Here is a 22,796-nt window from a genome sequence, read left to right as displayed (position 1 = left end):
ATTTCGTCTGAATTACCTTATATTTCATTTTTCCTTGCTACCGTATTGCTTTGTATGGAAACACCACTGGTTACTGTATTATTTCGAAACATATTCATATTACAGTACATTTCCAAATTCAAAAAAATACATCCAGCGCAGAAGGCATTTTCTTATAAATCTTTCTCTCTCTTTTAACTTAGGAAAAGAAGTGGAGAAATCGAAGTAATGATCGATTATTTCAACCAGCACGTCATTCGCGACACGACAGCGGAATTTTCTTCAGTGCGGAAGATTGTGCCGAGCCTGCGAACACTGCTTCCAGTTTGGAGAACAACTCACCAAAGTTTCATTGCAATCGGATGAATGGTTTGTGAGCGCATAGTAGACAAACATACATACATTTATATATATATATATATATATATATATATATATATATATACACTCCTGGAAATTGAAATAAGAACACCGTGAATTCATTGTCCCAGGAAGGGGAAACTTTATTGACACATTCCTGGGGTCAGATACATCACATGATCACACTGACAGAACCACAGGCACATAGACACAGGCAACAGAGCATGCACAATGTCGGCACTAGTACAGTGTATATCCACCTTTCGCAGCAATGCAGGCTGCTATTCTCCCATGGAGACGATCGTAGAGATGCTGGATGTAGTCCTGTGGAACGGCTTGCCATGCCATTTCCACCTGGCGCCTCAGTTGGACCAGCGTTCGTGCTGGACGTGCAGACCGCGTGAGACGACGCTTCATCCAGTCCCAAACATGCTCAATGGAGGACAGATCCGGAGATCTTGCTGGCCAGGGTAGTTGACTTACACCTTCTAGAGCACGTTGGGTGGCACGAGATACATGCGGACGTGCATTGTCCTGTTGGAACAGCAAGTTCCCTTGCCGGTCTAGGAATGGTAGAACGATGGGTTCGATGACGGTTTGGATGTACCGTGCACTATTCAGTGTCCCCTCGACGATCACCAGTGGTGTACGGCCAGTGTAGGAGATCGCTCCCCACACCATGATGCCGGGTGTTGGCCCTGTGTGCCTCGGTCGTATGCAGTCCTGATTGTGGCGCTCACCTGCACGGCGCCAAACACGCATACGACCATCATTGGCACCAAGGCATAAGCGACTCTCATCGCTGAAGACGACACGTCTCCATTCGTCCCTCCATTCACGCCTGTCGCGACACCACTGGAGGCGGGCTGCACGATGTTGGGGCGTGAGCGGAAGACGGCCTAACGGTGTGCGGGACCGTAGCCCAGCTTCATGGAGACGGTTGCGAATGGTCCTCGCCGATACCCCAGGAGCAACAGTGTCCCTAATTTGCTGGGAAGTGGCGGTGCGGTCCCCTACGCCACTGCGTAGGATCCTACGGTCTTGGCGTGCATCCGTGCGTCGCTGCGGTCCGGTCCCAGGTCGACGGGCACGTGCACCTTCCGCCGACCACTGGCGACAACATCGATGTACTGTGGAGACCTCATGCCCCACGTGTTGAGCAATTCGGCGGTACGTCCACCCGGCCTCCCGCATGCCCACTATACGCCCTCGCTCAATGTCCGTCAACTGCACATACGGTTCACGTGCACGCTGTCGCGGCATGCTACCAGTGTTAAAGACTGCGATGGAGCTCCGTATGCCACGGCAAACTGGCTGACACTGACGGCGGCGGTGCACAAATGCTGCGCAGCTAGCGCCATTCGACGGCCAACACCGCGGTTCCTGGTGTGTCCGCTGTGCCGTGCGTGTGATGATTGCTTGTACAACCCTCTCGCAGTGTCTGGAGCAAGTATGGTGGGTCTGACACACCGGTGTCAATGTGTTCTTTTTTCCATTTCCAGGAGTGTATATATATATATATATATATATATATATATATATATATATATATATATATATATATATATATATATATATATGTGGATTTTAATGTACATGACGCTTTCAGTTTCGTTTACGAACAACATTTAAAGCGAGTTTTACTTCCAAGCCTTTCGTCTGCTTTCGTGTGAGCATGACGCGCTATTTTGTAGTGCCAGCACTGCAACTGGTAGGCGTGCCTTGCCTCCCCCCCCCCCCCCCCCCCTCCCCACAAGGGCCGCACTCCCGTCGCCAGCCAATGCTTGCTTCCTCCTCTCCCCGCACTCCCCTCGCAACTCTACCGTCGTACAGTTAACACACTGTACTCCACTACTGGCCATTCAAAAGTCCCGCCCGCAGTTTGGCAGAAAAATGGCCGCCGTATCGTCCGGTTGTCCACTCTCTCCCTATACAGGCTCTCTAGGCAAAACCAATACAGCGCCATCTTGAAAACGCGCATGTCCGTTGCTCTCAGACGTCTGCTAACTACATCTGTTGATATCAGGTCAAGACAGAAACAACTGCAGCTGCCACTACTGTCCAAGCGCCCATTTTCGGCTGAGGCGTTAAACAAGCCCTACCTCGGAATTACGATGTGTTTTATGAATGAAATTAAGTTTCATGTAATTTTAAGCTACTGTTGCGACCCAGGGAGCCGGTGTCGTGTTGTGTGCAGGACGCCAGGCACGGAGTATGGGAGAGTGGTCGAATTCGCGCCTGGAGGCGTCAGTGACACAGTGATCCCTGCAAATAACATTTATCTTTCAGTTTGAGCTTACAGAGTTAGTCTCATGGCGTCAGACGGGTACAAACGCGTGCTGCGGAGGAAAGCTGACGCCTCAGCAGTGAGTTGTGATGTAGCCACCGCAGATTAGCGAGCTGTGGCTGTGCTGTGTTGGAGGCAGTCTGGGGACGGAAAGGCATAGTCTGTCTAGATTTTGCACAGTGACGCTCACACCACAGCTCTCCTGTAGGCAGCCTGTTGTGCAATCAGGTTAAGATCGCCAACTGTGTCTCCAGGATGCCGGTTGTCGTGAAGACGAGGCCCTGGTCATCCACCATGGATCGTCCATGACTGCAGCAGATGTTCACGAGTCAGCCAGGGGCTGTGCAAGTGTGCTGCACCTGGTCGGCGTGGAGGTGACAGCTTGCATATCATCTACTATTGTCCACCAGTGTAGGATTGCTGACTGCGGACCGTCTACTTCTCATCTACCATGTCCCTGTAGGCAGCAATGGCAGGCAACGGCTGTGGGATGCACCAGGTCAGCTATATATCGTTGTTGAAATCAGCAAGCGGGTAGCAGGCAGACCATAATCGATCAGATTTATGCGGTTTCACTGAAACTCTTTGGTTCTAGCGACATTGAGAGAATGGTAGCAAATCCGGATGTGTCTTTGACGTCGAAAAGCCTTATTATTTAAAGATCTGAGCCCATGCCTATGATGCTGTGGCTCTAGGTGTAGGATCGCATTTGCCCTCGTTTATCGTTCTCTGTGGTAACTTAATAATTACTCTGGGTCGCCGAACTCTGGTCTTTCTATAACATTTGACTACTGCAGTGGCGCTGAAGTTACTTCACACCACCCCGTTATGTAGCACTGTGGCGTTTGCGTTTTTTGCTTCACTTACTTGGAGGTTGTTTGGAAAGTACTCGCCTGGTGCACTGACGTCCATTACTTCGGTGGTAGTTGTGTTGTCATTCCAATCGACACACCCGCGCAGGGTTAGCCTTCTTGGCATCTATAGTAATGTCATTCTGCGCTGTGACACGATTTTGATGGCCATTTACACAGCTAATTTCATTGCATCCAAATGACATTAGGAGTTTCTTCACAAATTGCCAGTTGTATCCATATTCAATTCTCCTTTGTAATGTACTGATTGAATCAAGCTCAATGAGAGGGTGGAAGAATTAAAAGTATACCATGAAAACCACTAACAAAGTACCAAAAGGGGCATTAAACATAAATATATGTACATCTAATGATGTTTATCAGACGATTCTGTTCGATCTCAGGAGAACGAAACTGAAATTGGATTTTCTGTAGGCAATGTACTCTATGAGTTATCGATGTTTCTTTACTGATGTTTCGATTAATTAATAGTAATAAAAACATCATCTTTTAAGTAAAACTAGTTACCATACTCGAAGTATTAAGTCCTCGTGGTTCGATTAAAGTACCGTAATTGCTTCATTAACGTTTTAATAACATGACTCTGTCACGTGAGTATCCCAGCGGTTCAGCAGACAAGGTTCTATTGGCATGCTACAACGTTGTCTTTCTTCAGCCTAAGAAATACTACTTGCATGCCATTACGGAACTGAAATATATACTAATTTCCAGCATTCTGGAAGGCATGACGTAAGCAACTGTATGATTTACTAAATTATGCAATAAATTGCAGAGGGCTGTCAAGTTGCAATATTTTTTTTATACATGATGACTAGTTTCGAGCCTAAGTTCATTATCAAATCACTCTAAAACCCAGAAGCCAAATACGCTGCATTTTTATTTTCTAAAAGCAGGTTGATTTTATCCAGGATTCCAATACACCATAGTATTCCTCACTTTTTTCGCTACAAAACCCTATTTTTCAACATAATCTCAGTTCAATATGACGGCCTTACACCAACTTATTGTAAGGGCCGGTATGTCCGCACGGTATGACTACTAGTCGACGTCGAAGCCAACGTCCTGCTGCATCAACAATAACCTCCCCACCATCCACACACTGCTTCCCACAGTGTATCCTTGATTGGGACCAGTTCTGCACGGATGTTTCTTCGTCGCTCTTTATGGTCCTTTGTTAGGCGGCAAAGAACACAATGTGCACACACATTTGAGTACCCCAACTGGTGAACGAGCGCGTCAGCACTAACGACAGAGACGTCCAGTCGGACAGCGAGGTGTTTTACTGTGATTTGTCGAGCACCTCCAATGAGTGACCACACGTTCCAATACTGCAGTAGTAACAATTGTGTGAGGCCGGGCCAGCTCGCAGGAGATCACACAGGTTTGCGCGATGGCGAGAGACCACTCGCGCAACGACTCACCGTGCATTTGTTCACTGCAGAGTCTCCGCAGACATGCTGCTAGCGCTACGAATATCTGTGGTGCTCTGGTTTTCCGCCAAAAGAAACTCAATGACAGCTCTCAGCTTTGAACGCATCTCCGTTACAGACGCCATTTTCAGGGCTACATATAGCGTCGCCACCTATCGAAACTTCATGAAACTGTAGGTTGATTCGGGGGAGGGGACCAAGCAGCGAGGTCATATGTCCCGTCGGATGTCCGGAACCGCGCTGCTGCTACGGTCGCAGGTTCGAATCCTGCCTCGGGTATGGATGTGTGTGATGACCTTAAGTTAGTTAGGTTTAACTAGTTCTAAGTCTAGGGGACTGATGACCTCAGATGTTAAGTCCCGTAGTGCTTGGAGCCATTTGAACCATTTTGGTCCCGTCGGATTAGGACGAGGAAGGAAGTCAGCCATGCCCTTTCGAAGGAACCATCCCGGCATTTGCCTGAAGCGATTTAGAGAAATCACGAAAAACCATCAGTGGACCGGACGCGGGTTTGTACAGTCAACCTCCCGAATGCGAGTCCAGTGTGCTAAGCACTGCGCCACCTTGCTCGGTAAACTGTAGGTGTTGAAGCGGCAATGTTCCACGATGTGCCACAGCAAATTCCGTATTTTTTCAACTGAAATTGTCCGAGAGAAAAATGTTTTGCATTACTTGCTGAACGCTCCTCGTTGTGTCTTCCTTTATTCGTGTCAGAGGTACACTAAAATGAACACATATACAATACATACAAAGAAAACTATACAGTATTCATCCAGAATTGGGCAACTTTGATAGCATTGGGTGCTGCAGATGTTAAGTCCTTCATGCTACAGCTGGTTGGGCATGAGTTACATTTGAACAGATGCCGGGTTGTCTGCAATTCACCGCATTCGCACAGTGTTGTATTGGCATTTGGCAGTTGGAAGTTCCATTTAAGGAGATTGTCCCTCGACTTCGGTCTGTAGTCTGTTCAAGGACTTCCAGATGACCCACTTCTCCATATGTCTAGGTGGCAGGAATTCTTGTGGTGCCATCTAGTTTGACAGGTGTTGGCATCTTTCTTTCCACTTAGTGAGTTGGGTAGCCGGAGCTGATCCTTCTAAGAGCTGTAAAGTTGTTAGGAAACTCATCCTGGACTTCAGTCTTGGCTTGGCAGGTTGATGTCCTCGTTGTATGTACTTTGTACATTACAAAACTGTGCTACATTACGAAGATAACTGATGACATTTGGTACCTGCCAATAAGCTATGCAGTAACATCCATTAAGACAAACACATGATTGTTCGTTCTAGTTACACATACCTTGCAAAGCAGTGCAGGGCTGAATTTCATCAGCTAGGAGAATGAAGTTCCACCCAGTATCGCTTTATAGTGAAGGTGTGTTTAACGACAATAAAGATTCACGTGGCTGTCGTAGCGGATCTTACTGCATAACTTGTTGGATGATTTGATAATCAGCTTAGGCTCTTAAGTACTCATCAAGTAATAAAGAAAGTTAATATTGCAACTTCGGCGGTTATCTACAATTGATTCCATAATTTGATATAGTTATGCCTGGAATCCAGGCATGTGCGATTAGCATTCTTCTCATACTCGAAATAATCGCAGGGCCTAGGTCAATGTCTCATTAGTTGACTTCCGAAAGGAATTCGATACGGTTCCGCGCCGTCCTTCAGTGAACAAAATTCCAGCTTACAGAGTACCAGACCAGATTTGTGATTGGATACAGGATTTCCTTGCTGACAGAACAGAACATGCCGTTGTTAATGGAATAAAATATACAGGTCTATTCACGGAGGATGGTGTTTTCTCTAGGAAGGGGACTGCAGCGAGATGCAGAAAAACCTACAGAGGACCGCTCATTGGTGCAGACACTCGCAGCTGACCTAGAACGTAAATAAACGTACCGTACTGCATATAAATAGGAGACAGGGTCCACTTCTCTTCGAGTACACTCTATTCAACAAATCGTCGGGAGCAATAACTACCGTAAAAAAGATACCTAGAAGTAACCATCCTGAACGGCCTAAAGTGGAATGACACAATAAAATAAATAGCAGGAAAAGCAGATACCAAACTGATAAGTAAACCTACCCGAGGAATATACTTCCATTTTGATCGGCTTTACATATGTTCTAGTGAACAGCAAAATTAGAGACACGTATTTTTTTATTCGTGCCTTTACGGCCGTTAATGTGGTGAAACAGCCTCTTGAACAAAAAAAAAACTGAGTTTAAAATTTCTGAATGAATACCGTTGAGACCGCAAAATATGTAAAAAAACTTCAAATAAAAGTTCTGTGGTTTTTAATGTGCGTTATAACAGTGCACCTAGGTTTCTCGGAAAAGTAATTTTTTTCGCAATCCCCTCCGCATCATTACTTTGTTTTCCATTTCGACATTTGACTAACAGCAAAACGTGTAGCATCGTCAGTACCAAATTCAATCATATATGATGAAGTGGTATTCCAAAGACGCATTTGTCAGAAATAAGCTAGAAATATCTCCGTACCACTGTACGTGAGCACGATATGTCGCGTCTTCAACGCCAGTTGTCAAGCTGGGTTGTCTTTCCCACAGAACTATATTCTTATATATACACTTTTAATTTTGTGAAATATATCTTGTGTTGTATTTGTGTTTGCTTTTTATATTTGGTGTATTATTCTTTCTAGTTGTAACGTTTTCAGATTTAATTATGTTATACTTGAAATTGTTTGTAAATTATTGTTGTGGGATTGTAAATCTGTACAGTAATGAAGACGCGCGGTATTTTCTGGATCGAAAAAATGCTGATTACATTTTCATTTTGCCCACCGATGACAGGCAATAGCATATGCGTCTTTGGAATACCAGTTCTTCCTAACTGACCGGATGTGGTATTAATGATGATGTACTTTTTGCTGTTAGATATCGAAATGAAAAACCAGATAGTAATGGGGTATTTATTGAGTAATATTAAACTCAGTTTTTTTTCCAAAGTGGCGTTTCACCCTCTTTATGGCCGTATTGACACGTATAAAAGATATGTGGCTGTTATTGTCCTCTACGCTACAAGATATTCACAGCCGATCAAAATTTAATTACACTCCTGGAAATGGAAAAAAGAACACATTGACACCGGTGTGTCAGACCCACCATACTTGCTCCGGACACTGCGAGAGGGCTGTACAAGCAATCATCACACGCACGGCACAGCGGACACACCAGGAACCGCGGTGTTGGCCGTCGAATGGCGCTAGCTGCGCAGCATTTGTGCACCGCCGCCGTCAGTGTCAGCCAGTTTGCCGTGGCATACGGAGCTCCATCGCAGTCTTTAACACTGGTAGCATGCCGCGACAGCGTGGACGTGAACCGTATGTGCAGTTGACGGACTTTGAGCGAGGGCGTATAGTGGGCATGCGGGAGGCCGGGGGGACGTACCGCCGAATTGCTCAACACGTGGGGCGTGAGGTCTCCACAGTACATCGATGTTGTCGCCAGTGGTCGGCGGAAGGTGCACGTGCCCGTCGACCTGGGACCGGACCGCAGCGACGCACGGATGCACGCCAAGACCGTAGGATCCTACGCAGTGCCGTAGGGGACCGCACCGCCACTTCCCAGAAAATTAGGGACACTGTTGCTCCTGGGGTATCGGCGAGGACCATTCGCAACCGTCTCCATGAAGCTGGGCTACGGTCCCGCACACCGTTAGGCCGTCTTTCGCTCACGCCCCAACATCGTGCAGCCCGCCTCCAGTGGTGTCGCGACAGGCGTGAATGGAGGGACGAATGGAGACGTGTCGTCTTCAGCGATGAGAGTCGCTTCTGCCTTGGTGCCAATGATGGTCGTATGCGTGTTTGGCGCCGTGCAGGTGAGCGCCACAATCAGGACTGCATACGACCGAGGCACACAGGGCCAACACCCGGCATTATGGTGTGGGGAGCGATCTCCTACACTGGCCGTACACCACTGGTGATCGTCGAGGGGACACTGAATAGTGCACGGTACATCCAAACCGTCATCGAACCCATCGTTCTACCATTCCTAGACCGGCAAGGGAACTTGCTGTTCCAACAGGACAATGCACGTCCGCATGTATCCCGTGCCACCCAACGTGCTCTAGAAGGTGTAAGTCAACTACCCTGGCCAGCAAGATCTCCGGATCTGTCCCCCATTGAGCATGTTTGGGACTGGATGAAGTGTCGTCTCACGCGGTCTGCACGTCCAGCACGAACGCTGGTCCAACTGAGGCGCCAGGTGGAAATGGCATGGCAAGCCGTTCCACAGGACTACATCCAGCATCTCTACGATCGTCTTCATGGGAGAATAGCAGCCTGCATTGCTGCGAAAGGTGGATATACACTGTACTAGTGCCGACATAGTGCATGCTCTGTTGCCTGTGTCTATGTGCCTGTGGTTCTGTCAGTGTGATCATGTGATGTATCTGACCCCAGGAATGTGTCAATAAAGTTTCCCCTTCCTGTGACAATGGATTCACGGTGTTCTTATTTCTATTTCCAGGAGTGTATATCCCCTCTGTAGGTTTACTTGTACATTCATTGCGACTATGTCAAGGAAATGCATTTCAACAATGTTAAGGAAATGCAATTCATTCGTGAAGAAGTTGGCCTACAGAGCACTATTTTTCATCAGTCTCGGACCTCTACTAATCTAGATGTACAGAACACGTGGAGAAGATTCAACGAAGAGCGGCGCACTGGCGCTTTCTGTAACGGGACCGCCTGGTCGCTGCGAGAGCGAACTGCGCGCCATGCGCTAACTGAACGAAGGCCAAAGAACGACAGCCAATTGCTTCGGCCGGGCGTTGGCACCAACGCGATGGCATTCGGCCCCTCATCGACACCAAACGAATGAGTTGGGGCCGAGGGATTCATCCTTGTGGAATCGCAGTTGGCTCTGATAATTTGTTGGGGTTGCTCCCATACTGTTATTATTACGAAGTGGTGATTTAATTATTGTTTCACCGGCCGAAATTATGAGGGAAGAAGAGGTTTTAGCAGTCGTCGCATGTGCGGCATTTACTTTACTGCAACAATCTGACCATCCGAAAAAGAAATAGAAGAGCAAACGATGCTGATGGACGATATCATTTTTTAAAAGCAGGGAGCAGCGTGGTGAGACAAAATTAATGTTGACTCTAAAGTTGAATTGGAATGTGGAAGCTACAAAATATCGAACTGTTACTGAATTTCCAAGGATGTCACCTCTTTTATAGGAGCTGTACCTGCAGCAGAAATATTAATGCTCAGTCTAAGATAAGATTCTATCAACTTTAATGCTCGTTTTGCATTGCTCTCCATACTACAGAATTTTAAACGCAATAAATACGCTCCTGTTCAATAGACACAGCAAATCGCTACTCTGCCAACCAACATTCGACCCGGCGTCCGTAATAGGAGAGGGGTTCCAACGCTGACCCGCCGCCGACGCTTTGATGTTACCGCCGGCCGGCCGTTCAGCAACCGAACCCCACCACAAGCGTTGGCTGAGATTTGCCGCCCGTACACACTAAGTAAATCACGGCCAACGAAGCGAATGCTTGTCATTCGCTGACCGTATATGTACACGCCTTTATGGGGAGCCTCAACAACTTACAGTGACAGACGCTACAGGAAATGCGTTCTGCATGACGGGTAGGTCTACTGTTGAAATTCCGAGAGCGTATTATGCAATAAGACTCGGCAAACTTATTGTTTTCGTTTTAAAATGAACATCAACAGTCTTGACCTAAAGATTTTTTTTTTTACGTTACCGATTTTTGTCTTCAGGCCTCATACCAGGATTCGTAACGCCTGCTCCGTTCACCGCCACTGCCTACCTTCATTGTATGCGGTCTGGAGATGGTCTAAAACAGACCGAAACCGGTAGCCTTGTATAAAAAGAAGTTTCTTGCGGTCGACACTGTTTATGTTCATTTCCAAGTGATGAACAATACCGCTGTTCTCCAACAGATATGATCTCAAAAATTACCTATTACTTTGACCTACATACGTCCTTCAAGATAATCACGACGAGAAAATATGAAAAATTACAGTTCGTACAAACGTTTGTCTATAGTCGTTCTTGTACTTAGTTATTCAACCGGTCTAATCATGGGAGATTCGCGTGACCGGGCAGAATCACATACGGAGTTCCCCAAGGCTCAGTCTCAGGTCCTCCATTGTTTCTCGTATACAGGGTAATTCACGAAGGTATGCAAATATTTTATTCTATTATTCTACAAGTAAAATTAAAGAAAAAAGTTCGTATAAACATAGGGCCGCAAATATTTAGTTACGGAGTTACGGCTAATAAAAGATTTTTGCCTGAAATTTAGCAACTTCGCTAATATGAAGCCATGATGTTTGTGTTTGGGGATGGATGAGAGACATAGTTTAAGAGGACAGTCAATACACGTGAGGCATTATTGATCGCATTATGAGTACAATAGACGAAATTGAGAACAGCCCTATGATACTGAGACGAGCAACAAAGTCTGTTCACATACGTGCAGTGAAATGCATTGAGCTCGTGGAGACATTTTTGAACAGTTATTGTGAATGTAGTGTGAAATTGTACGTACACTGTACAACGTCCTTAACACTGAGCTTTGTTTTTTCCGGTTTGACATGAATTCACGGATGCTATGATATTAATAAAAGCAGATTATCTGACACATTCATACAGTTTCAGTTAACGTTATTACCATCATTTTTCCAAAATTAAATTCTCTACAACTTCTATTGAAAACTTGTGCAATTAATAAATTAAAAATTTGAAGAAATTACTTCTCTACAACTCTGGATGTTCTGGAAAACTACTGCAGATACACGTCTGGGACATGTTTTATTAGATTCACCAGATCAATAACAACAAGATAAATGGAAATCTTGCTTTACTTTAACCTGGTACAGTTTTGCGATGGCTTCATATTAGCGAAGTTGCTAAATTTCAGGCAAAACCTCTTATTAGCTGTAACTCCGTAACGAAACATTTGCGGACCTATGTTTATATGAACTTTTTTCTACAGTTTTACTTGTAGAATAACATTGTGAAATATTTGCATATCTTCGTGAATCACCCTCTGTATACGACCTTCCGTCTAATATCCCCACAAGCAAAATGAGTTCTTTTCGCGAATGACACTGCTGTTGTAATCGATCCAAGCTTACTAACCTCAACAGAAGAAATGCTAAACAATGCTTTTAACAGCGTCATGGACTGGTTTCCTGCAAACAGTCTCACTCTAAATTTTAAAAAGATAAAACATCAAGCTCTGCATATCTTTAAGTACTGCACCACTGATAAGTGTAACGCATGCTGAAGAAATAATAAATAGGATGGAAACTTCAAAATTCTTTGCTGTACATATTGATCAGAATTTAAACTGGAAATAGACACTATATTGGGACCCCTAAAAAAACTCAATTCAGCCAAATTTGCACATAGAATCAGTGAAAATATTGGATACAAATAAGTAAGTTGACATATTTTGCATCTTTTCATTCAATAATGTCGTGTGGAGGGGGAGGAGTAACAACCTCGTAAAAAAACCAGGGTCCGTCCGGCTCCAGATGGTAGCACCCTGTCATAGGGCCCCTGCCTAGGGTTACTAGGTGAAACCCAGCCAACGGTCTCAATGGCGGAAGAGGAACAATTTCCCAACGGCAGAGAGAGCGGAAGAGCTAACTCCAGGGCTTACTACCTTGGTTTTAATGTCGGATTCGGGGCAACCCGATCCCCTAATTTATTATCCAACAATTACTGCAAAGCATGATGGGAACGTCGTCAAAGATAGACACTACTCCAAGAGGTAGACCGAATGGCAAATCCTCCGTTGTCCGTAGAAACAATGCAAAGGGGTCAAAGGATTTTGGAGGACCCCAAGCAACATGTATGCAGCCCTCAACACTGAAATTTAAGAAAGCAACTATGTTTGCAACCCTAAATGTAAACTCTCTAATTAAAGTAGGAAAATTGAAATTATTGATTGAAAAGCTGAACCAGAAAGAAATTTTAATATGTGCATTGCAAGAAACAAGGTTTTTAGATGAAACTGCTTTAGATTTTGAAAACTATCGTTTATTTAAAGGAAAACCAGGTAAAATCTTAATGAAACAAATGCCATACCTGGGAACAGCATTTCTGGTACATCACTCAATTTTAGATTCAGTTACTAACTTCTACTCGAGTTCTGAGAGACTATCCATTCTTGAGATTAAATGTAAAAACAAAGGATACTCTATAATCAACTGCCATGCACCCATAAACCAGGACAACAAAAATAACCCGGAGAAAGTTGAAGAATTTTGGGAGATACTTGAAATGGAACTGGATAGGTGCTCAAAGAAGAACATCAAAATGTTAGTAGGCGATTTTAACGCACAAATAGGAAGGGAGAAAAAATACCATGGAACAGTAGGCCTCTTCCCAGGTCACAAAAGAACTTCAAAAAATGGAGAAAGGCTTATAGAGGTATGTAGGCATTTCAACTTGAAAATAATGACAACACATTTCAAAAAGCTGAGCCGAAAAACTAAAACATGGAGATCACCAAATCCACTTCTCGGAGAATTCCAAATTGACCATATGGCTATCTCACTTCATTGTCAAGAAGAAATTCAAAACACTAAAGTGCTGAAAAGCCTTGATGTTGATTCAGACCACTATTTGACTACGATTAAATTCAGACCACTCCCATTTCGAAAAGAGAAGAAAACCTTTTACAAAATTCCAAAATATAACACAGAAACTTTAAAAAATGAAGAAATTAAACAACGGTTTCAAAGAGCATTGCACAAAGATAGCGATGGCATATCCACAATAAATAAGGAAGCGGGATGGGAGGAGATCAAAAACGAAATAGTTGAAATAGCAAAAGAAAATTGTCTCGTGAAAAGAGTAAGAAGACATCCATGGTGGGACAATGAATGTGATGAGAACCTGGAGAAGAGACAGAAATTGTGGCAGAAATGGAACTCCACAAAAGATCCTCAAGATCTTGACAATTTTAAAATCCAGAGAAGAGAAACAGCTAAGCTTTTCCGTAATAAAAAAAGAAGACAATTTCAGGATAACCTAGAACAGATTGAGGAAGACTTTAAAAGAAATAATTCTAGAGATTTCTACAAAACTTTTAGAAAACAGCTAACCAAATACCAATCCCCAAATTTATGTTTTAAAGATGAAGAGAACAAGCTAGGTTTGACAAACAAGACTAATTGTGAAATATTAGCAAAATATTTCGAGAATCTACTAAATTGTGAACCCCCCAAAGATAAAATGAGTTTTGAAAACCTCCGAAATACTAATACCGAGTCAAAACCTCCAGACGCTGAAGAAATAAAACACATAATACACAGTCTAAAAAACAATAAAGCCCCAGGTGAAGACTCCATAGTACCAGAAATCCTAAAAATAATGGATACCAACCTCCCACAAGTTTTGGAACATATGTTTAAGAAGATCTGGGACGAAGAAAGAATTCCTGAAGACTGGCAGTGTGCCCTGATACACCCACTACACAAAAAGGGGGATAAGATGAATGTTAATAATTATAGAGGGATCTCGCTACTACCAGTAGGATACAAAATTTTGTCAAGGAAATTACTTCAAATCGTGGAGCCAGTTCTGGATAAAAAAATAGGTAAATATCAAGCAGGTTTTAGACAAGGTAGATCCTGTGTTGAACAAATATTTAACCTGAAAACACTAATTCGTTACAGAATCTCAAGAGGCCAGAGATTTGCAATAGTATTTGTAGATTTCAAAAAAGCATACGACTCGGTAGATAGAGAAACATTACTGAAAGTATTGGAAGAATTTGGGGTCGATAAGAAAACAATTCAAATTATCAAACAGACGCTAACAAACAGTAAGGCCAAAGTTAAATTTATGGGTGAAATTTCAAGGAAGTTCGAAATTAAAACAGGTGTTAGACAAGGTGATGGTTTATCCCCAATCCTCTTCAACTGCGTACTGGAAAAGATATTGAGAATATGGAAAGAAGAACTCAAAGGCACCAAGAATGACATCAGAATTGGAACAAAAAAAGAAAAAATAGAAGTGGACTGTTTAGCTTTTGCAGACGATCTGGCAATAATTACAGAAAACGAAGAAATAGCTCAGAATTACTTGGAGAAACTACAAGAAGTTTCGGCCAGAGCTGGACTGCAGATTTCATTTGAAAAAACCGTGTATATGTCTAATCATAGAAATAACAAGAAAAATCTTATTACTAAATACGGCAATATTAAGAGAGTAGAAAAATTTAAGTATTTAGGTGAAATAATTCAAGTGAATGGTTTAGACAAGAGTGCAAACCAGGCGAGAGCAAGGAAAATGGAATTTGCTTTTCAAAAAACCAAAGACATATATAACAAAAAAAACATTTCGATTCAAGCTAAATTAAGACATTATAAAACTGTCATTAGACCAGAATGCCTGTATGCATCGGAGTGCCTAACTCTTAACAAAAAGGGGGAAATAGAAAACATGGAAAGGAAAGAAAGGAAAATGTTGAGAAAAATATTAGGACCGAGAAAGATTGGAGAAGAGTACAAGCTAAAGAGTAATAAGGAAATATACAAAACTATTGAGAAAGTGAGTGATGCAATGCGTAAACGCAGACTAACGTTTTATGGTCACCTGTCGAGGATGGATGGAAACAGACTAACAAGAAAAGTGTTTGAACATAGTAACAGGAACGAAAAAACCAACAATAAATGGATACAGATGGTGAAAAAGGATTTGGCCTATTTTAATGTCACCCGTGAGTCAATCAGGGACAGGAAAAAGTTTAGACAAATAGTGAACGAAATTAAGTGTTTTCCAGAAGAAACGAAACTAAAGAATAATAACAGGAAATGGTCGGAAGAGCGGAGGAGGAACCATTCGAAAATGATGAGGAAATATTGGGAAGAGAGAAAAAAGATCAAAAAGCCGGGCAAGTGAATTGTTGAACGTGGTCCAAAGATGGCCGAAATCGAAAGAAGAATGTCGTGTAGAATACTATTCTAGGGTAATGCGTCTTTAACAAAGAAAGTGTTCATTGCTGAAAAATGTGCTGAAAGAGTAATATGTGGTGCTCACCCACGATCAGCTTGAAGACATCTGTTTAAGGAGTTGGGCATTCTGACTATTGCTTCCCTCATGAAGTCTCTTTGTAAATAATCCACTATAGTTCAAAAGGAACAATGATGTACATAATTGCAACACCTCAAGGAAAAAAGACGTACGTTACTCTACATTAAGGTTGTCTTTAGCACAAGAAGGTAGGGAAATGCTTTAACTAAATCTTTTGCTCATGTATACAGTGATATAAAATGTCTGACAGACAGCAAAGTAAAATTTGGAAAACATTTGAAACAGTTCCTCCTTGATAGCTTCTTCCATCTGAAGAAGAATTTTTATTATTGTGAAGTCCAAAAGGTGTTGAGTGGAAGTTACTAACTCACATCTGTATATTTTATAATAGTAATAATTATTATTGTTATCATCATTATTATTATTACCAAAAAACAGAAAACTTATAAGTGTTCTGCATGTAGCCATATTTACATATTTGTGATGTGAATGTAGAATGACTCATCCATACCATTACGATTTATCGCGCAAATGATCCGTGAATAAGATACTGACTAGTGCACATACCGTCCACGAATGGAACAATGAACCGGGAGGGGGGTGGGGGATAATGATACCAAAAGTACCGTAAGTATACATAGTGAACCACAACTTGCAGGGGTGGTCGTACAGACCCAAACAAGAGAAACATGTCTAGTAAAAATAAGCTCTAAAATCCATACCTTAAGAGATATAAGCACTTGTTCAGTAAAAGAGAAGTGTTTCACAGGAGCAAATATGAACACGCGTTCATGCACCTTATGGGCCACATTTGCTGGACATGTTTTTCTTGCTTTGGCCCATACTACTATACCCGAAAGTTTGCCAGCGTCCTGGTTCACCCTGTAGATGTAGGTAAATATCACAAAACTGAAAAGAGAATTGGATCGATAGGAATTCTGCTTCAATGACAAACCATGATTCTGAACTTAGCTGTCAACTTCACATTTAATTGTCATGTAACCGTTCTCCTTTGGTTGCAGGTAAACTGGTTGCGAGATGAACTGGGTTTCGACCACGCATTCAACTACAAGACGGTAGACGTCGGAAAAGCGCTGAAGGAAGTCGCACCTGATGGGGTGGACATATATTTCGACAATGTGGGCGGTCAACAGAGCAGCGCTATCATCTACAAGATGCGAACCGGAGGCCGAATTTCGGTCTGTGGATCCATCTCCAGCTACAATGACACCAAGATCCCCTCTGCACCCATCCTGCAGCCGGCGATGGTGTTCAGCGAGCTCAAGATGGAAGGCTTCCTGGTCAACCGCTGGCTGGATCGCTGGGATGAGGGCATTAAGCAGAACATGCAGTGGATTAAAGAGGGAAAGCTGAAGTACAAAGAGACGGTCACAGAAGGGTTTGAAAATATGCCGAAGGCTTTCATCGGTATGCTCAAGGGAGAAAATCTGGGCAAGGCAGTTGTCAAGGTGTGATGACGTGTACACAGCCGCGAGACCTCATGTTGTTTCGTGATACCCTGTACTGCCAAGTCACCGTAGTCCCGTATTAAATTGCTTACGTGTAACTGTTATAATGTTAGTTTGAAGTATTGTCGTCCTTTGCTGCTATTGCAGTCACCCAAGACGACGTTATCCTTGATGGTTCGTAACATTTCATTCACTTCAAAACACAGTCTGTCTGAAAAGGGGAAGGGATAGTTCTAAAAGTGCGCTTCGGCGACGCTAGCTGAGAACTGCGAAACTATTTGATGGGCTTCACCATTCATAGTTACTGGAATGCAAACGAGTACAATGAGACCAAAATTAAGCTAAAAGGACGCTATTAAGTGCGTCGTCCGCCGACGGTCGGAACAAACGCCCCATAGAGTGTGTGTTACACGACGCGCGAACTAGAGAATAATCAATTAGACCACAGCTTGGTACTACTTGGCAAACTATTCTAAGACTCTCGCTGTGGTTCGAAGTGCATCGCAACACACAACATTCCAAGGAGTAAGCGTACTTTCAGATGCATCATGTATTACGGTGTGAAGTGAGTATGTAATGAACGCCTTCCTTATTTTCGTGAAGACCCTTAACACGAATGCACGTATCGACCTCCTTGCAGATACAGTAAACGTAATGTTGAAACATGAAATGTATTATTGTTTATTTATGCCCTATTGCTTTCGTTGCTATGTTATTCTTCTAATAGTGAATGGCATAATATACATTCCATCTTTAAACGTAGACAATGGATAGATTTTATTGCGACAGTATTTTGCGTATTAGAAAGTAGCGTAGATTATAGCAACGTATCACTCAAATGTGAAGTCAATGTTAATGACACGACATCTCTACTTGAAACTATAAATCAGATTCAGGAAATATGACGCTTCGAGTCTTAAGATATATTTCTTGAACAACATGCAGCAAACTGTCTCTAAGACTACCTTCGTACCTTAAGGTTAGTTACTCGCTTCTATCAGGCATATAAATTACGTAACGTTAGCGACAACCCCAGACGGTGCACAAGTCCCGCCCAATCACCCCCCTCCACACCAATCCATATCCTAAGCTCCGCCCATGGTCTGCCGCATGTTCCAACATCAAAGTTGTTCGTATCACAGATATGCCAGTCATAACAAGGGAGAAAATCAGTAGTTAGTACGAAATACAGTTTTTCCGGTACCATTGTGAAAAGAATTTGAAATATGTTCATTAATATGCGAGTTGAAAAATCATTAATAAGAAAGAAAAATAAAAATGGTATCCACACTGTCCTTTTTATTTCATGAGCTTTCATCTGCACTATATCAAAAAATCTGATATTTGTTAACTGCAGTGAGCGCAAATTTCCGTCACCTCGCGTAGTGTAAGAAATTCTGTTGGGAAATATTAATTGGTAGTATCGCCAAGGATGCTGTCCATTATCTGGATTGTCTAAAGTCAATGTTGTGCATAAACAAGGCAAAGTCGATGTCTTGGTTTGTTTCTGATTACCTCATTAAGACTAAAGAATATAAGAGTGGGATAATGTAGAAATGCGTAATGCAAGCAGTCAGATATTTATACAGTGACATTCTTCATTAATATTTGCATGTGTAATGGGTGAATTTTTACTTGTGAACTCTTATGACTGCTTGCTTATAGCAGACACAAGATTACTTTGAGTCCTTCTTCAGTGTTTGAGAGCTTTAGAGCTGCCTGTTGTTAAACATATGTACATAATTTCGTCAAGTGTCATTCCAACACATCTTATCGTACTTTAATGTCTGTTAGATATCAGTTTTGACAGCAGTTGGCCACAACAGTCAAGATTAGGTACCTTGTGTATGATAACTTTATTGAGAGTGCATATCTATGTTTCATTTTGACAGCATTACACAAACCGCTAAGAAGTACTAACAGCACAACACTGCTAGTATGAACAACCGCGGTAAAACAAAAAACGACGAACAAAAACACGACAGCGACGAGAACTACCAAAGGTCATGTTGATGCGCTCTTGGTTGGTGTGGCGGGGGGTAGGTGTGGAGGGGGGTAAATGGGCGGGGCTTGTGTAAATGTCCGGGGCTGTCGCTAACGTTTCCTTATAAATTCACGATCAATGAATGCACATACAAAGTAACATCCTACAAATTTGATCACAGATTTTACGTATTCGTTGTTTTACATCTCTTGTAAAGATGGAGTCATATGCTTTGTTTATGTTGATGCATGGTAACATATTAGATGTCTTTTCTTCACCAAATAACATAAACTATATAGAAGATTTTGTAAAAATTTGAAGTGTTCACATGTCGCCGGCTTGCTCTTACAGAAATCGAAATGTAGATTGAAGTAATTACGGCTGTAGGATTTCATCGTACGCCTGAAACTGTTTCAAACTATCTCGTAATCATTTCGTTTACTAGCTGTTATCATTGACTTTTTATTTTATATTTTAGAAAATATAAAAAAATATTGGTGAAATGACACCTCATTTTAAAAAATTAGTACAGTATAACATCTCTGATTTCTCTTGAGACTTGCGCGAAGTTCTGCCAGGACGACCTGATATGAAATCTTTGGAAAAAGACATGAGATCAACATATAAACCACTGGTCATCGCTCTCGCCACATTACCATCTCTCTCATTTTCATTTTCCAGACTGTTTTGGGCTCTATCTTTGGAATTGCTGCTTCGATTTTCTTTTATCTCACCATCGACATTAAGTTAGCGACATTTTTTTTTTGCAACGGACTTATTTCATGCAATTTAGCTAGTGCTCTTGTGAAATTAACAGAAGACTACTCACTGTCAAGAACGTACTCTCACAAGAAAATTATGGAAATAGACAAAATTTTCGTAAAGAGCATTGTATGGGCAAGCAATAATTATTATCGCGGAGATGGGGCGGGGGGGGGGGGGGGGGGGGATTCACGTAGCAGCGGTTGGAAGCAACCGCGAAAGTTCCGCTTGGAAGACAGCTGAAGTTGTCTTTGGTAAATGAAAAGAGCTGCACTCTTCGGAATTACCAAAGCTGTTACGCAAATGGCAGAGCAAGAGGACTCGGCAGAAGGAATGGACCAGTTCTTCTCATCTCTTCTGTAGCAACCACATGAATTCAAATTCTGAAGTCGAGAGATAGTCCAAAATGGACAGTAGTGTTAATGTCGGGAATTACGAAATATTATGACATATATACAAGAACACTGAAAACTATTCTAAAGACAGTTCTAGCAACCAAAGTATAAACAATCAGATCACAGAACAACAACAGTATCTTAATTCATTTACGCGTCTTTTTATTTGGTTAACATTGTTACATACATACATACTTTTATCCTTGTTCCATAGATCATGAATACGACATTTAGTAACGATGCGGAATGTGTCTCTTTAACATAAGTTTTGTTTACACAAAATAATCAATTAATTAATGAATCTTATTACAGTTACTACTTCATATCTAAGAATTCATCTATTGAGTAGAAGCAGTTTTCATGCAGAATTTCTTCTAATTTGCTTTTATATGTTGGTTGGCTATCTGTCAGACTTTTAATACTATTTGGCAAATGACCAAAGATTTTTGTGGTAGCATAATTCACCCCTTTCTGTGCCAAAGTATACTCATGTAATATTTTCCTTACTTATGACCATGAGTTTGTCTTTGTCCTGTTTATTTCAAGCCCATACTGACACCCTGACTCTTAAAATTCCATCCATTAACAACTGTAACACCTGAATAGTGTTAGCAAATACAATAGTACTATCAGAATATCTTGCAAGCGTAGGCATCCGCAAAAGGGAGGCTGGAATCTGGGTACAGACTTTTTACTGATTACAGAATTCTGAAACATTCCTATCAGCGACTCATATGAAATGCAGGTTTGACACTGTTGAGCCCGATGGGAAATTAACATACATACATACATTAATCCTTGCCATAGATCATGAATATGACATTTCGTAATGATGTGGAACATGTCACTTTAACATAAGTTTTCTTAACACGAAATAATTAATTATTTAATTAATTTTTTTACAGTTACTACGTATATAAGAATTCATCTACTGAGTAGAAGGAGTTGTCATTCAGAAATTCTTTTAATTTGCTTTTAAATGTTGGTTGGCTATCTGTCAGAATTTTAATACTATTTGGCAAATGACCAAAAATTTTTGTGGCAGCATAATTCACCCCTTTCTGTGCTTAATCCAGAGTAGTGAATATCATCCTTTATTCTAGTGTTGTAGCTATGCACTTCGCTGTTATTTCTAAATTGGGATGGGTTATTATTGACCAATTTCATAAGTGAATATATGTATTGCGAAGGTACTGTGAATACCCCAAGTTCCTTAAACAAATGTCTGTGAGGTGATATTGGGTGGGTTCCAGCTATTATTCTGATTACAAACTTTTGTGCAATGAATACTTTCTCTCTTAATGATGAATTGCCCCAAAATATGATGCCATATGAAAACAGTGAATGAAAATGGGCGTAGCAGACTAATTTACTGATATGTTTATCACCAAGATTTGCGATAACCCTAATAGGATAAGTAGCTGAACCTAACTGTTTCAGCAAATCATGGATGTGTTTCTTCCAATTCAATTTCTCTTCAGTGCACACACCCAGAAATTTTGAGTATTCTGCCTTAGCAACAGACTTCTGTTCATAGTCTATATTTATCAATGGTGTTATGCCATTTACTGTACACACTTGTATAAACTGTGTTTTCTCAAAATTTAGTTAGAGTCCATTTGCAGAGAACCACTTAATAATTTTCCGAAAGACATTATTTGCAATTTCCTCAGCTGATTCTTGCTTCTTGGGTGTGATTACTATACTTGTATCATCACTAAAAAGAACTAGCTTTGCATCTTCATGAATACAGAGTGGCAATTCGTTAATATATATTAAGAAAAATGAGGGACCCAAGACTGAACCCTGTGGGACACTGTTCTTGATACCTCTCCAGTTAGAGGACACTGCTGGTTTTTGCAGAGTATCTATACTGTTAATTTCAACCTTCCGCATTCTTCCAGTTTAGTATGAATTAGTTTATTTATCGATTCTATATGAGTAATGCAACTTCATTGCTGTCTGATTTTTCTATGTACTTTATGTTAGTACAAATGTGTAATACTTACAGAAAATAAGTTGCAATAATCAAAAAGGGTATGTAATCTCACTCTGGTAGACAGATAATTTGTAGCTCTTCAGATGTATCCAGATGTAATAAGTTGGGGAACCAACCATCTGTGAGATAGAAGCTCGCTGCAAATCGGCGCAAATGTAAAAAATACGTAACAGTTCGTAGTGGTGTGTGGTCT

General features: G+C 41.8%; 1 protein-coding gene across 1 annotated transcript in view; it reads left to right on the top strand.

Moving 5' to 3' along the window:
- Nucleotides 1-18,230, top strand: part of LOC126242921 (prostaglandin reductase 1-like) — a 40,987-nt gene extending 22,757 nt beyond the window's left edge. The window contains exon 3 of the mRNA XM_049948126.1: nt 17,017-18,230. Coding sequence (XP_049804083.1) covers nt 17,017-17,469 — 453 coding nt within the window. The 3' untranslated portion in view covers nt 17,470-18,230. The remainder of the gene's footprint in view (nt 1-17,016) is intronic.
- Nucleotides 18,231-22,796: the final 4,566 nt, after the last annotated feature.

Source organism: Schistocerca nitens, chromosome 1 (genome assembly GCF_023898315.1).
Source record: "Schistocerca nitens isolate TAMUIC-IGC-003100 chromosome 1, iqSchNite1.1, whole genome shotgun sequence".
NCBI lineage: Eukaryota > Metazoa > Arthropoda > Insecta > Orthoptera > Acrididae > Schistocerca > Schistocerca nitens.
This window is presented reverse-complemented; position numbering and strand designations above follow the sequence as displayed.